At 38.1% G+C, this 15,198-nt stretch overlaps 1 protein-coding gene across 1 annotated transcript; it reads left to right on the top strand.

Annotated features, from left to right (window-relative positions):
* Positions 1–5,078: 5,078 nt before the first annotated feature.
* On the top strand, positions 5,079–7,827 carry LOC112678369 (proteasome subunit alpha type-1-like). The gene is made up of 2 exons (XM_035708242.2): positions 5,079–5,170; positions 6,659–7,827. The coding sequence occupies exons 1-2, from the start codon at positions 5,079–5,081 to the stop codon at positions 7,536–7,538; spliced, it is 972 nt and encodes a 323-aa protein (XP_035564135.1). The 3' UTR covers positions 7,539–7,827.
* The last annotated feature ends 7,371 nt before the right edge of the window (positions 7,828–15,198 follow it).

The raw sequence follows: 15,198 nt of genomic DNA, 5'->3' as shown, positions 1-15,198 counted from the left end.
CTCTGTTTGTCTTTCACGAATAAATAAAAATAAAATTTAAAAAATACTAATAAATCGGATAATTAATATACATAGTAAGTATTCATTTCACTCAGAGCAACTACACCTGGGGCCTTGCGTAGAAATAACGAAGCTTTACTGGCAAAACGCTTATGTATTAAAGGGAGGATCATGAAGATATGCATCTATATATGTATATATATTATGTGTGTTAAAACACTGAACATCCAAAAATTACGTTGTTAAAATTAAGAAACTATTTCAGAAGTTTTTCAAGGCCAACTTCACATACCACCTCCTCCAGAAAGCATTTGTTGGTTCTTTCCACTGATTCTCCAAACCTGATTTCATTATTACAGTAAATATTTATTGCACAACCTCCTCATAGCAGACATTACGTTAGGGCTAAGGATTCAAAGGTGAAAAGCCTTTTCTTTGCTCTTAGGTGTTCAGTCTTGTTGAGGCAATTGGCATATACACAAATAAGACATTTGAATGTATTGTGCTAACATGGGTATATAAAACATGCTGTGCCCATACTGATGATGAAAAAATTACCTGTACCAAGATACTCAAGGAATTCTTCACGAAGGAGGTGGTGCTTGAGCAAAGTCTTAAAGGAAGATTAAAATTAAGTTTTCAAGATGGGATTGGTGGAGTTGTGAATGAGGGCAATGTTTCAGGTTTTGGCGTTAAAAAGTAGCATATACGAGGGCACAGAGCACAAAAAAATAGGCTGGTGGATAGAGGAATGTAGAGTTTTCATGGAAGAAGATTGATATGTAAGGTTAAAAATGTAAACAGAGTTCGGCTCATTAAAAGTCTTAACTGCCTTCTTAAAAAGAATAGACTTGCATCTGAAGTAACTAAAGAATTTTGAGCAGAGGAGTGTTGTGACGAGGTAAAAGTTTTAGATTGCTCTGGTTACAACATGCATGATAGACTGAGAAAGAATGATATGGAGATAAAAAGCCAATTTGGTTTACAGAATCCGTAAGCAATCAGGAGAACCAGCTTTAGGACTAGGGATGTGGGGATGGAGAGGATGGGATATATTCACTCGTTGATGATCTATACATAGGATGAGGTTGGAAAAGAGAATCAAAGAGAAATCAGACCCTCTGATTTCTGCAATGAAACCAAGAGATTATAAATTACTTGCCCAAGTCACCCAATGAATAGTCAATAGGATTTTGTTTTTTTAAATATTTTATTTATTTATCCATGAGAGACAGAGAGAGAGAGAGACACAGGCAGAGGGAGAAGCAGGCTCCATGCAGGGAGCCTGATGTGGGACTCGATCCCCAGACTCCAGGATCACGCCCTGAGCTTGAAGGCAGATGCTTAACTGCTGAGCCACCCAGGCGTCCCAGTCAATAGGATTTGGGTTCAGGTTTTTCTAACTCCAAAGCCGACACTACTTCCATCTCTGCCCTGTATCCTGAAAAGTAGTCAAGAATTTAATTTAGTGGGAAGGGTTTATCTCATGACCTGGCACCCAGTAGGCATGCAATTGATAGCTTTGAATGACTGAATTAAGTTTTAGTGGATCTATTCAATCCAGCTATATTCTTTCAGGCTAAACTTTTCTTCAAACACATGTCATTTAGGTTCTGTTTTGTTCCATTTAATTGCATGCATATCCTGGTTCCTCTTTTGAATTGCAAACCCTCTAAAATTTTAATTGTATATTGATAATTCTCTTATAATTTATAGCATGTAACATAATATTTTTTCATACAATAGGTTCTTCATAAATACATCTTTATTTTTTAAAAATATTTCATTTATTTGTTCATAAGAGACGAGAGAGAGAGAGGCAGAGACACAGGCAGAGGGAGAAGCAGGCTCCATGCAGGAAGCGCGATGCAGGACTTGATCCTGGGACTCCAGGATCATGCCCTGGGCCCAAGGCAGGCGCTGAACCGCTGAGCCACCCAGGCGTCCCATAAATACATCTTTAATTAATATCCTGTTGCTATACATTTAAACAATTTATTTCATTTACTCCCTTTAAGATTAGCTGAAAAGCACCAATGTCTTGGATTGGATTTAACAACTTTCTTCTGTACACATAATATGGTGCTTTTATGATTCTTTTCCTTTTTTTTTTTGGCTTGAGTACAGCATGAAAAGGCCATTTTCTGTGATATTGTTTTGACCTCATTGTGTTATAGGAATGCCTGTCAGCATAATTTACAAATATACAGAATCCAGTTTATAAAATGTACTAAGCTCCCTTGCAGAGCTCCTTAAACAAATTATTTTTGATGAGACAAGAGAAGAATGGCCGAAAGCCTGTTGACCTAATTAGGAAGTATTAGCAATGTAATCCTTTGAAATTAATTAAATATTAAAATCAAAGAGCTGAGAAATTTATACAGGTTCCTTAAATTTACACTATAAGCCCTCGAACATATGTGCCTCTTTCTTGTTTCTCCTTCACTTTTCAACTTCATGACAAACAGGGACAAATATCTTCACAGAGAATTCAGTGAGCCAGGATATTTCTTTTTGAGCTATTGGGTGGAGAGTTTGTGTCAAAGACACTGAAATAAAGGGAGATTCTGGGAGAGGAAGCAGAAGAGTAGGGATTTGAAATAGTCCTGAGTGAGGGACTTCCCAAATGTATTTAGATTTCCAAGTCCAAATTGTCAAAAATAAATGATAATTATGGTTTAAATCATATTCAACTATTACATGGTGGGATACTCTATATATGGGAACTTTCAATATGTTTCAGGAAACAATTCAGAAGATGCCTGAGTACATTTTGAGGCTAATGCAAGAATATTTATTATCATTGTATATATTATAGTATGCTTTGTTACAATGACACTAATTTCAACTAGTATTAGATTTGTGAATAGCATGAGGCCTCATATGTGTGTATATGTGTGAATGGTCATTTAGGTGTCCCTTGACTTTGATATCTCCTCAGTAGCTCCTCAGGAAAATTTAGAATGTGTTTTCTTTTTCATGCAGCAGTAGTTCAAATTCAGCTGAAAGGCAGGGACATATTCAGGAGCCTATCAAGAATGATCATTGAGAATACTGACCTTGGAGTTCTAACATGGGATAAAATCTAGGCTTTGCCCCTTACTGGCCATGTAATCTTCGCAAGCTTCTTAACCTCTCTATCCTCAGTATCGTAAACTGAAGATAAATAGCACTTAGTTCATCAGTTTATCGTGAGGATTCCATGAGATAATGCAGGAAGGACTCAGTACAAATGCAGGCACATGGTAAAGATTCAATAAAGGGTAGTGCTAATATTGCTATTATTGTCATCATATCATTATCATCTTCTTCATCGTTGTTCCGATTCCCTGAGGGTGAGACTTGCAAAATTCACATCAACTGTATTGAACCAATTACCTGAAGATGTCCAAGGTAGAAAGAGTATCTTGCTAATCAAAGCAGTGAGACGTGGTATTATAGTCCCCTTAATTAAAAAGAAGATATTCTAGATGCAAAAATAGAGTTGTAAGATAGGAAGAGATTATCATATTAAATGATCTACTCAGTTGTATTACTTCACACAAAGAAATTATAATAAGGGAAGAAAGTTTTGTACCTGAAGGGTAGAAAATAGGAGGAAATAGGAATTTTGGGTGATTATTCAGGCCTGTCTACCAAGACAAAAAGCCACAAGACACAGCACATATGAGTAATCTGGCCGTTAAGGGGGTAAGGGTAATAACAAAGGGTTTTCTTCATTTCTGCCTAAAATACTATCTCTCACAACTAATGCAAATGATGAGCACATATATAGCATCTACTGTGTGCCAGGTACTGTTTCAAGCACTTTATCCACTGCCCTGACTCATTTACTTCTCAAAACAGTGTCATGAAGTAGATACTACCATTACTCCCATTTTTTTCAGGTGAGGAAACTGAGGCACACAGAGAGTAAGTAACTTACTTGCACAAGGTTGAAGCTAGTAAGTACCATATTTGAACCAAAGTAGCATCTTAAACACTGTCCTGCCTCCCAAAGACTTGGCTACTAATATCCCAGGCATACCACTCCCCTTTTCATTTTGCCAAGAGGATTTTTTTGTTGTTGTTTTGTTTTAGGATTTATTTATTCAAGGGCCCCTGGGTGACTCAGTGGTTGAGTGTCTGCCTTTGGCTCAGGTCATGATCCCAAGGTCCTGGGATTGAGTCCCCCACTGGGCTCCCTAGGGGAGGCCTGCTTCTCCCTCTGCCTATGTCTCTGCCTCTCTTTCTGTGTCTCTCATGAATCAATAAATAAAATCTTTAAACAAAATTATGTATTCATTATATATAGAGAGAGAGAATGCACAGGAGTGTGTGAGCACAGTGCGGGGTAGGCAGGGGGCTGGACAGAGAGAAAGGGAATGAAAAAGTCCTCAGGCAGACTCCCTGCTGAGCATGGAGCCCCACATAGGGCTCAATCCCACAACCCTGAGACCTTGACCTGAGCTAAAATCAAGAGTCAGATACTTAACCAACGTCGTCGCCACCCAGGCACTCCTTGATCAAGAGGTATTTTGATGACTAATTTTACTTCCCTAGTGTGTTTATATGGAAAAGGAGTAGGGCAAGATACTGTGGTAATTTTCTGGCCACATACAAAATGAATATACTGACAAACTGCGTGTATATCTCTTGTATGTTTGAATAATGATAATCAATCACATTGGGACTGATTCTAACCTCACTAATAACTGACTAACTGGACCTACACAACTCAAATAATGCTGCCAACTTACAAAGCCCTGCATTCAGCTTTCTTAAGTGACACTTCTGTCTTTAATCTCCATCTTTAAATATTAGGTTATAATGTTTAATTTTTAATATGTGGCATATTTATTAGCAATTATCTAAAATACTTCATGTCAATATCTTTTTATCACTTGTTTATTTCAATTATATTATGAATCACTTGAAGTAAATCTATCAAACTGTGTAGACACCTTTCTTATGAATCATCAATAAACTATTAACTCTGATATGCTTTTTGCTTATAATTTCCAAAATGATGCTGTCTTGATTTTTCATCCCAATTAGTGATAGCCTTTGTTAGGAATTAAAAAAAAAAACCTTAAGCGATGAAAAATGTTACAGAATGCTGTAACATGATTGTGAATTTATTGAAAAGAAGGAGAAAATTAGAGCAACGAAGCAAACAAAAGATGACTTGGTAAGGAGAAACTATTCTTCTGCACACTGGGGAGCCAGATACTCTGTCTAGGACAGGAGGTGCTATTCCTCCAGTCTAGCTATCAAGGAGTAAGTAACATGGGACCTACTTCTCAAACATGCATCTCTGTAAATGCCAACTACTGCTCAGTCAAGCAACTTATCTCAACAACCCCAGCAGCACTAAAGGTTATGTTGTGCCCAAGATTGTGAATCCGAGAAACCACCGAGGAGCCGACACCGATGCAAACACACGAGGGTTTATTTACAAGCTCGAGCTTGGGTCCAAGTATACCTGACACAGCGGAGCAGGGACTTGGACCCCGAAGTGGGTTACAGCTGGGTTTTTTATAGGCTGGTCTAGGGGATTTTTCAGAAGGGATGGAAGAATTTTTCAAGTTCTGTTTACATTTTGATATGGGGCTTTCAAGGGTATTGAGCTCTGTTCTCATTCTAATATGGGACTTTCTACCACTGGTGTGGGCTCTGTTGTCTTTCTGGTATGGGATTACCTGCCGAGGACATTGAGGACATTCTGCAGTTTTTCCTGTAAAGTTCAGCTCTTATTCACAGGGGCCTAAGATGGCTGTACTTGTGCTGATGCTAAACTTTAGGTGGGATGGCCTTAATTTTTTTCGGCCTCCACAGTTAAATATATATTTCAGCAGAATTAGTGGAACTCACACCAGCTAGACCCCAAGACTGGACCTTTAGTGCCCCTTTGCTTGTACTTACTGACCTTTGTCCTCATTTTTCTTTAAGTTCTTATTTCCAGCTTATCTCTTAACTCAGGCAAATGAAAACCAAAACCACCCCTCAAGCGATAGTGACTGCCCTGAGAAGACTTCCAGTGTCCCAGACCACCCAGACCTGTTAGAATCCAACCTCAAACTCATACCGGCACAGAAGGACCATAGAGTGACCTCTCGAATGACTGACAACTACTTTTACTTCATTATAATAGGAAAATCTCTGCCCCAGGAAGAGCACAAGCCTCATTTACATAACAGTATTGTGCATAGGCACATTCCTTAAGGCACATTCAAGACCTTGTGCCCACCTCTACAAACAATCACAGGGCTCCCCTTCCTGGGGGAGTTTATATATTCATCCTAGCCCTAAATAAAAGGAACCTATTCACTTGCTCAGAGAGTCACAGCTTTGGAAGTCATTCCCCATGATCTCCTTACTTGCTGCAAATAGTTTACTTTGTGTGACAATTCCCACCTGGTCTGTGACTCACCAAGGAGTGAACTCACATTGGTTCAGTTACAGAACCACCATAGCCTAGAGTGAATTTAAATTAAAAAAAAAAAAAAAAAAAAAAGACAACTCTGCAAAACCACTCTCCTTCCAAAGCAAATGTTGGCCTATTTCCTATGGATGATACCTCTCTCCAATCCTCAGATGGTTTTGATCCTGAGAGAGATTTTTGTGATGTGTAAGGATATGCTAAGGTTCCACAAACACGATCACGCTGACTTACTAGGTATCTAACACAAAAGATTTATGATGGCGGCCTTGCTCCTGAAGCCTCCACCTCTGCGGGAGGCCACAGCTGGACCCGCAGGAACCACGTTTCCAACCAGTATGACAATGACGTCACAGTTTGGAGCCCTCAGGGCAGGATTCATCAAATTGAATATGCAATGGAAGCTGTCAAACAAGGTTCAGCCACAGTTGGTCTGAAATCAAAAACCCATGCAGTGTTGGTTGCATTGAAGAGAGCACAGTCCTCTGACCTTGCAGCTCATCAGAAGAAAATTCTTCATGTTGATAACCATATTGGTATCTCAATTGCGGGACTTACTGCTGATGCTAGACTGTTATGTAATTTTATGCGCCAGGAGTGTTTGGATTCCAGATTTGTATTTGACAGACCTCTTCCTGTGATTCGTCTTGTATCTCTAATTGGAAGCAAGACCCAGATACCAACACAACGGTATGGCCAGAGACCATATGGTGTTGGACTGCTTATTGCTGGTTATCATGATATGGGCCCTCACATTTTCCAAACCTGTCCATCTGCCAACTATTTTGACTGTAGAACCATGTCCATTGGAGCCCGTTCTCAATCAGCTCGTACTTACTTGGAGAGACATATGTCTGGGTTTATGGAGTGCAATTTGAATGAACTGGTTAAACGTGGTCTGCGTGCCTTACCAGAGACACTTCCTGCAGAACAGGACCTAACTACAAAGAATGTTTCCATTGGAATTGTTGGTAAAGACTTGGAGGTTACGATTTATGATGATGATGATGTCTCTCTGTTCCTGGAAGGTCTTGAAGAAAGACCACAGAGAAAGGCACAGCCTGCTCAACCTGCTGATGAACCTGCAGAAAAGGCTGATGAACCAATGGAGCATTAAGTCACAAACCAGTCTATATGTGTATTATCAAATATGTAAGAATGCAGGAGCCCTTACTGATGACGGTAATCTATACTTTGAACCGAAAGATGCAGCGTGGTCTTCTGGTATGTTTTAGGAATCGGTCCAGATGTGTTTTTCCCAAGTAACTTGTCTGAACCATATAATGGTGTGCATTTTTCTTTGAGAGGGTCTATATAATCATTTTCTAGAAAGTATAGTTATCTGTACTAATGTTTTTATATGAAGAACATAGTGTCTTTGTGGTTTTAAAGACAACTGTGAAATAAAATTGTAAAATAAAATTTCCCACTTGCCTGTGGGGAAAAAAAGAAGATTTATGATGAGGTCATGAGGAACATCAGCTAAACCTACTAATTTTGACTGGGAGGATTAGGAAATCAAAAATTGAATGAATGAATGAATAAATGAAAGAATAAATGAATTTTTAAAAGAAAAAATAAGTGGGCCCAGGTAGCTCATTTAAGCATCAGACTCTTGATTTCAGCTCAGGTTATGATCTCAGGGTCCCGGGATGGAGCCCCAAATCACACTTTGCTCAGCAGGGAATCTACTTGTGGTCTCTCTCTCTCTCTCTCCCCACTCCTCTCAAATAAATAAATCTTTAATAAATAAATAAAAGAATAAAATGCTGGTAATTAATTAGGTAACCATGAAGCATATCTAATAACCAGGTTCTCAATCTCTTATGTTTAAATTCCCTTTGTACATACATAATTACATCTAATTGATTTTGCTCAATAGAACATTCTTCTAAATATTTATGAGTACTCAAATACAGTGTTTGAGTAAGATGGCAGCATTGATTTGCCCTTATGTATTTCTTTAGACTCTCCTCTTCAATTTGCCACTTTTCTTTCTTTTGTCTTTTTTTTTTTTTCTTTTTTTTTCCTTAATGCTTGTTGTTCATCTTCCAGTCTAGGCCTGAAACAATTGTCAGTGGTCGATGAAAACCAATTGGCTAGAATTGATAACAAATGTTTTCTACTACATCTGTCTCTAAAATGTATTTTAAGATCCCTTTGTCTGTAATGGTTGCCATTAACAGTCATATTGCTAGACATATTTTATTATCAAATCATTGCCAGAGAACCCAAGATTTCATAAACCTTGGTATGGTTATTCCTTACTATCAGCATATACTGACTCATGTAATCTGTTTAGCTCAAAAAAAATTATCAAAAGCAACACATTTTTCTACTTTTTATTTCATTATTTTTAATAGAATGGCATTATAGCAAAAACTTGTGGTCTTAATTAAGCAATGACAATATTTCAGAATATTTTAGAATTCCAACAGACAACAAAGATGTATGTCAAACCTTCTACAAATTCCACTGCTACTTAATTTCAAAATAGTCTCCCTTCAGTGAAGACTTGCAATTAGGTTGTAACAAACTGGTTCCTTATGCAATGAAATATGCAAGACTAAATTTTTCTAATATGTGTCCTATCTCTCCTTGGAATAAATGGGCTCTCTCTGTATTTGTTCAGCGTTTGAGTTACTATCTACAAGTTTTGGGGGGGGGAGGTGGTTTGGGTTTTTGTTTTGTTTTGTTTTACCACGTACAAGTTTAAGTGTCTGACAATTTTTGTTTCCTTCAGAATGCCTAAGGTTAAAATATGGGTCAGCTACTTACAACTGTGCGACCATGATCATCTGTCATTATCACTCTGCATTTTACATGTGTGGAAACCAAGGGCAATAGCTGTTTGATAATATACTAGTTGTTAGAAAAGTCAAAATACTAATCTATCTTATTCCATATGATGCTCTTTCACTTTATTTCTAGGGATCAGTTTGAATTGTAGTTGAATCCTTTGAATATCCAATAACACCTCAATTATCTCTTGCTTCTGTAACATTTTTCTTTTCTTTTCTTTTTTTAAGATTGTATTTATTTATTAATGAGAGACAGAGAGAGAGAGAGGCAGAGACACAGGCAGAGGGAGAAGCAGGCACCCCGCAGAGAACCCAATGCCAGACTCCACCCTGGGACCCCAGGATCATTACCTGAGCCAAACATAGACGCTGAACCACTAAGCCACCTAGGCATCCCACATTTTTATTTTCAAAGCTATTTCTGTCTAGAGGAATATTCATTAAGGTCCATTAATGTACTTGTAATGCAATTGATCAACTCATATTTTCCAACAATAGAAGTATGTGTTTGAACATTGTAATATAATTTTTTGGTAATTTCTTACTACCTGTTTTTAGAATAAAAGAGGTCATTTTGGAGAATGTTTAAAAAACACAGGCTTGGAGTTAGACTTAGCATTATTTATATTTTTTAAATTTTATTTCTATTATGGTATTTTGTCATCTTAAAAATCTTGCAGGCTAGGAAGAGACTCCCCATCTCTGGGCTAGCTCATTCATTTCCAGATAAAGAAGAGCTCAGCCACTCAGCCAGAAGCTTGCCTTTGATATGCAAACTAACCAATCCAGAACCTGATTTCTCAATCTGGCACACAGGTCATGTCATCTGGCAGAGGCAATATTCCTCTGCCTTAATCATCCAAAGAGCAGCTACCAGGCAAGTAAGTACCATCCATATAACTCAGAGCCCAAGAAAATTATTTAAACTAGCCAATCCTAAACCATTCGCCTTGCCCTGCCTTGACCTTGGAAACCTAAATAAATGTTCTAGCCTCAGCTTTCCTTTTGCTCTTCCTTTCTACCTCCTCACCACCCTGAGGCAGCCCCATGTGGCTCTGTGTGGTGTGCCTGCTTCCAGACTTGAGGACTTGTGAGTATAATTAACTTTATTTTCCTGAGACTCTCCTGTATCTGCTTCTGTGGCAACATCTGACCCTCTATCTCATAAAAGAACACCGCCTTCCATGGATTTGAACCCTAGTTCTAGTACATACCAAGTTTGTAGATTTTAAGTCTCATCTGCCTCAGACATACAATCAACAATACTAATAGACCCATATTGTAGGGTTGATGTGAGCTTCCATGAGAAAATGTCAAGCACTTAGCACAGTGCCTGACAAGACATACTCAAAAAATTTTGACTGTAATGTTGTTGATTATACTGGAAGATATGTCAGAGATAATCCGTATTTCCTCCTCTTCCTTTTCCCCATTTTAAAGGTAAGCAATGACTAGCCAAAAAAAACTAAATTGATTTTCTCACTAATCTTACCTCTTACTCTAAATTTTTTTTTTTTAATTTTTATTTATGATAGTCACACAGAGAGAGAGAGAGAGGCAGAGACATAGGCAGAGGGAGAAGCAGTCTCCATGCACCGGGAGCCCAACGTGGGATTCGATCCCGGGTCTCCAGGATCGTGCCCTGGGCCAAAGGCAGGCGCCAAACCACTGCGCCACCCAGGGATCCCCCTCTTATTCTAAAATAGCTCCCATGTCATCAGTCTGCTACTTATGAAAAATTAGAGATTTAAATGATATATTCTTATTGGTCAGAATTTAATATTTTAACAAATCTCAAATGCCAATATTAAAAACAAAAGGGGAAGGAATCCGGAGAAAAGAAACCAAACCATAACTTGGAAGTTATTGTTGACAGTCTAATAGATTTAAATTTTTATTAGATGACACATATTCATAACCGAACTAAAAGAAAAATTAACATAAACCGCTAAGGCCTAGTTTAAAACAATATATTCGGGATGCCTGGGTGGCTCAGCAGTTGAGCATCTACCTTAGGCTCAGGGTGTGATCCCAGGGTCCTGGGACCGAGTCCCACATCGGTCTCCCTCTAGGAAGCCTGCTTCTCCCTCTGCCTATGTCTTTGCCTCTCTGTCTCTCTCTCTCATGAGTAAATGAAATCTTAACAATTAAGAAATAAAAATAAAACAATATATTCTACTGCCTTGTGTCATAAATAAGGAATACCTTATATTGATAGTGCCTTATATATTAGTACCTTATATTGATAAATTTTATTTTTGTTGTGCGTGAATTATTTAAAAACAACTAACAGAAGGTTGGGTAAGGTTTTTTTTTTTTAGGTTTTTAAAATTTTATTTATTTTTAAAAAGATTTTATTTATTTATTTGACAGAGAGAGAGCACAAGTAGGCAGAGGGGGAGGAAGAAGCAGACTCCCTGCTGATAAAGGAATCCTATGTGGGGCTTGATCCCAGGACCCTGAGATCATGACCTGAGCTGAAGGCAGATGCCTAACCAATTGAGCTCACCCAGTGCCCCTTTTTCAGGTTTGTTAAATGAAATTTTTCCTCCAGCCAAAATTTTGAGATCTAATTATATAAATGCACTCTTGACTGTGTGATAATCCTACATAAGTTGATACATACTCTAAAAAGAATAAGCTTTTTTTTATAAGATTTTATTTATTTATTCATGAGAGACACAGAGAGAAAGAGAGAAGCAGAGACATAGGCAGAGGGAGAAGCAGGCTCCATGCAAGGATCCGGATGTGGGACTCGATCCCAGGATTCCAGGATCATGCCCTGGGCTGAAGGCAGGTGCTAAACTGCTGAGCCACCCAGTCATCCCAAGCTTTATATTTTGACAAGGAACCTCCACAAGCTTTCATGCTTTTAATTCCCAAGACCATGTTTCAGGCCCAGACCACTCTTCTGTACTCTGTTTGGTTCCTGGAAGAGGCTTGAGAGCCCTCTGATCACTTTCTTTCATATTCCTAATGCTAATGGTCACAACTTCTCTCTCTTTTTAGTTGTTCTCAGTAGTTATAGGACAGTATTCAATTTCCTCCAACTCACTTCTTTCTTACTACTTCTAAGAAGAAAAGACATAAGCTCAAGACTACTTGACCACTCATCATAAGAAAGTAAAAAATCTGAGAGAAGCACAGGCTAAAAAAAAATAATAAATAACATCTTACCACTTCTATTCTGCATTGTATTGGAAGTTCTAGCCAGCAAAATTAGGCCAAAAAATGAAATAAAAGTTACTCTAATCAGAAGAGAAAGATAAAACTATATTTGCAGATGATAGATCTTACATAGAGATAAGTCTAAGGGATCCACTTAAAAAAAAAAAAAGAAAAACTGTTGAAACCAGTATATTAGCTAGGCTGCCAGATTGAAGCTCAATATACAGAAATTAATTGTATTTCTATACATTTTCAATAAACAACTCAAAAAGGGAATGAACATAACAATTATAACAGCATCAAAAAGAATAAAACAGGGGATCCCTGGGTGGCTCAGCGGTTCGGCGCTTGCCTTTGGCCCAGGGCGCGATCCTGGAGTCCCGGGATCAAGTCTCATGTCAGGCTCCCGGCATGGAGCCTGCTTCTCCCTCTGCCTGTGTCTCTGCCTCTCTCTCCCTATGTATATCATGAATAAAAAAAAAAAAATTTAAAAAAAGAATAAAACATAAAGATACTTAATAAAAGAAGTATAAAACTTATATTCTGAAAAGTATAAAACGTTGGAAGAAATTTAAAAAGACCTAAATAAAATGAAAGCTATCTTCATAAGTTGGAAGACTTAATATTGTTAAAATGATAATACTCCTCAATTGATCTACAGATTCAGTACAGTTCCCATCAGAATTCCAACTAGCTTCAGCAATTTGGCATGCTGATCCTAAAATCCATATGGAAATGTAAGATAGAATAACAAAAACAATTTTGAAAAAAAAAAAAGAGCAACGTGGGAAGGTATACACTTTCTGAATTCAAAACTTACTACAGAGCTCTGCAGTAATCAAAATGGTATGGTACTAGCATACGGACAGACATATATATCAGTGGGATTAAGTTTAGAGTACAGAACTAAAACCTCACATTTATGGTGTGATTGATTTTGATTTTAGACAAGAGTGTCAAGATAATTCAAAAGAGAAAGAACAGTATTTTCATCAAAGAGTGTTGGTACAACCAGATAGCACATGCAAAAGAATGAAGTTGGACACCTACCATATTATACACAGAAATTAATTCAAATGGATCAAAGGCTTAAATGCAAGATCTAACCTATAAAATTTTATTTAAAAGGGGTGCCTGTGTGGCTCAATCCATTAAGCGTCCAAGTCTCGATTTTGACTCAGGTCATGATCTCAGGGTCGTGAGGTGGAGACCCATGTTGGGTTCTACACTAGGTGTGGAGCCTGGTTAAGATACTCTCTCCCTCTCCTTTGCCCCTCTGCCTCCTCCTCAGCTTCAGCTTTCTCTCTTTAAAATAAATAAATAAATAAATAAATAAATAAATAAATAAATAAATAAAAAACGTTATAAGAAGATGTGCCTGGGTAGCTACTTGGTTAAGTGTCTGCCTTAGGCCCAGGTCATGATCTTGGCATCCTGGGATTGAGCCACACGTGGGGCTCTCAGCTTAGCAGGGAGCCTGCTTCTTCCTCTGCCTCTCCCCCTATTTGTGTTGTCTCTCCAGCTCACTTTCTCTTTCTCAAATAAATAAAATATTTTAAAAATTTTATAAGAAAACATAGGTATTCATCTTGATGGCATTGGATTAAGAAATGTTTTTTCATGGGGTTCCCTGGGTGGCTCAGCAGTTTTGTGCCTGCGTTCAGCCGGGCGTGATCCTGGAGTCCTGGGATCAATCCCGCATCGGGCTCCCTGCGTGGAGCCTGCTTCTCCCTCTGCCTGTGTCTCTGCCTCTCTCTCTGTATGTCTCTCATGAATAAATAAATAAAATCTTAAAAAAAAAAAAAAAAAAAGGGATCCCTGGGTGGCGCAGTGGTTTGGCGCCTGTCTTTGGCCCAGGGCGCGATCCTGGAGACCCGGGATCGAATCCCACATCGGGCTCCCGGTGCATGGAGCCTGCTTCTCCCTCTGCCTGTGTCTCTGCCTCTCTCTCTCTCTCTCTCTCTCTCTCTCTCTCTCTGTGACTATCATGAATAAAGAAAAAAATATTTAAAAAAAAAAGAAAATTATCAAAGGAGCTTAACAGACATTTCTCCAAAACAGATATACAAATGGCAAATAAGCAAATGAAGAGGTACCTAACTTCTCTATCCATTTGATAAAAACAGATCAAAACCACGTGAGATACTACTTACACCTAAGAGCATGGCTATATTAAAATAAGAAGATAGATAATAACAACTGTAGACCAAAATGTATAAAAACTGGAATCCTCATACCCTGCTGGTGTGTACTTAAAAGGATGCTGCTAATTTACAAAACAGTCTGGCAGTTCCTTAAAGGGTTAAATACTGAATTATATCACCCAGAAATTCTGCTTTTTACGTGTATACTCAAGAGAAATGAAAACACATGACTACACAAAAACTTATACACAAATGTTTATAGCTGTAATATTCGTAATAACCAAAAAGCCAAAATAATCAAAACACTCGAATATCCATCACCTGGTAAAAGATTAAATTAAATGTGGTATGACCGTATGATATAATATGATTTGGTGATAAAAACAAATGTGCTGATACATGCTACAGCATGGATGAATCTTGAAAACATGGTTCTAAGTGAAAGAAATCCATCCTAAAACACCATATATTATATGCTTCTAGATATGAAATATTCAGAATAGGCAAATCCATATAAACAAAACATACAAAAAAGTAGATTCATGGTTTCCTGGGGCTGAAAGAGAACAGGAGGCAGAGTAGGGGGGAAATATGGTGGATGAGCAGAAGGTAAGGGCCAGAAATAGGGAGGGGGATATAAGGGGGTGGATATGGCATTTCTCTT

This window comes from Canis lupus, chromosome 29 (genome assembly GCF_003254725.2).
Source record: "Canis lupus dingo isolate Sandy chromosome 29, ASM325472v2, whole genome shotgun sequence".
In the NCBI taxonomy this organism is placed as follows: Eukaryota; Metazoa; Chordata; class Mammalia; order Carnivora; family Canidae; genus Canis; species Canis lupus.
This window is presented reverse-complemented; position numbering and strand designations above follow the sequence as displayed.

Bases quoted from the DNA above. Each gene is read 5' to 3' on its own strand.
- LOC112678369 (XM_035708242.2), top strand. From the start codon at position 5,079: ATGAAAAATGTTACAGAATGCTGTAACATGATTGTGAATTTATTGAAA. The intron at 5,171-6,658 runs GTAAGGAGAAAC...CTGACTTACTAG, and splicing joins AGCAAACAAAAGATGACTTG to GTATCTAACACAAAAGATTT.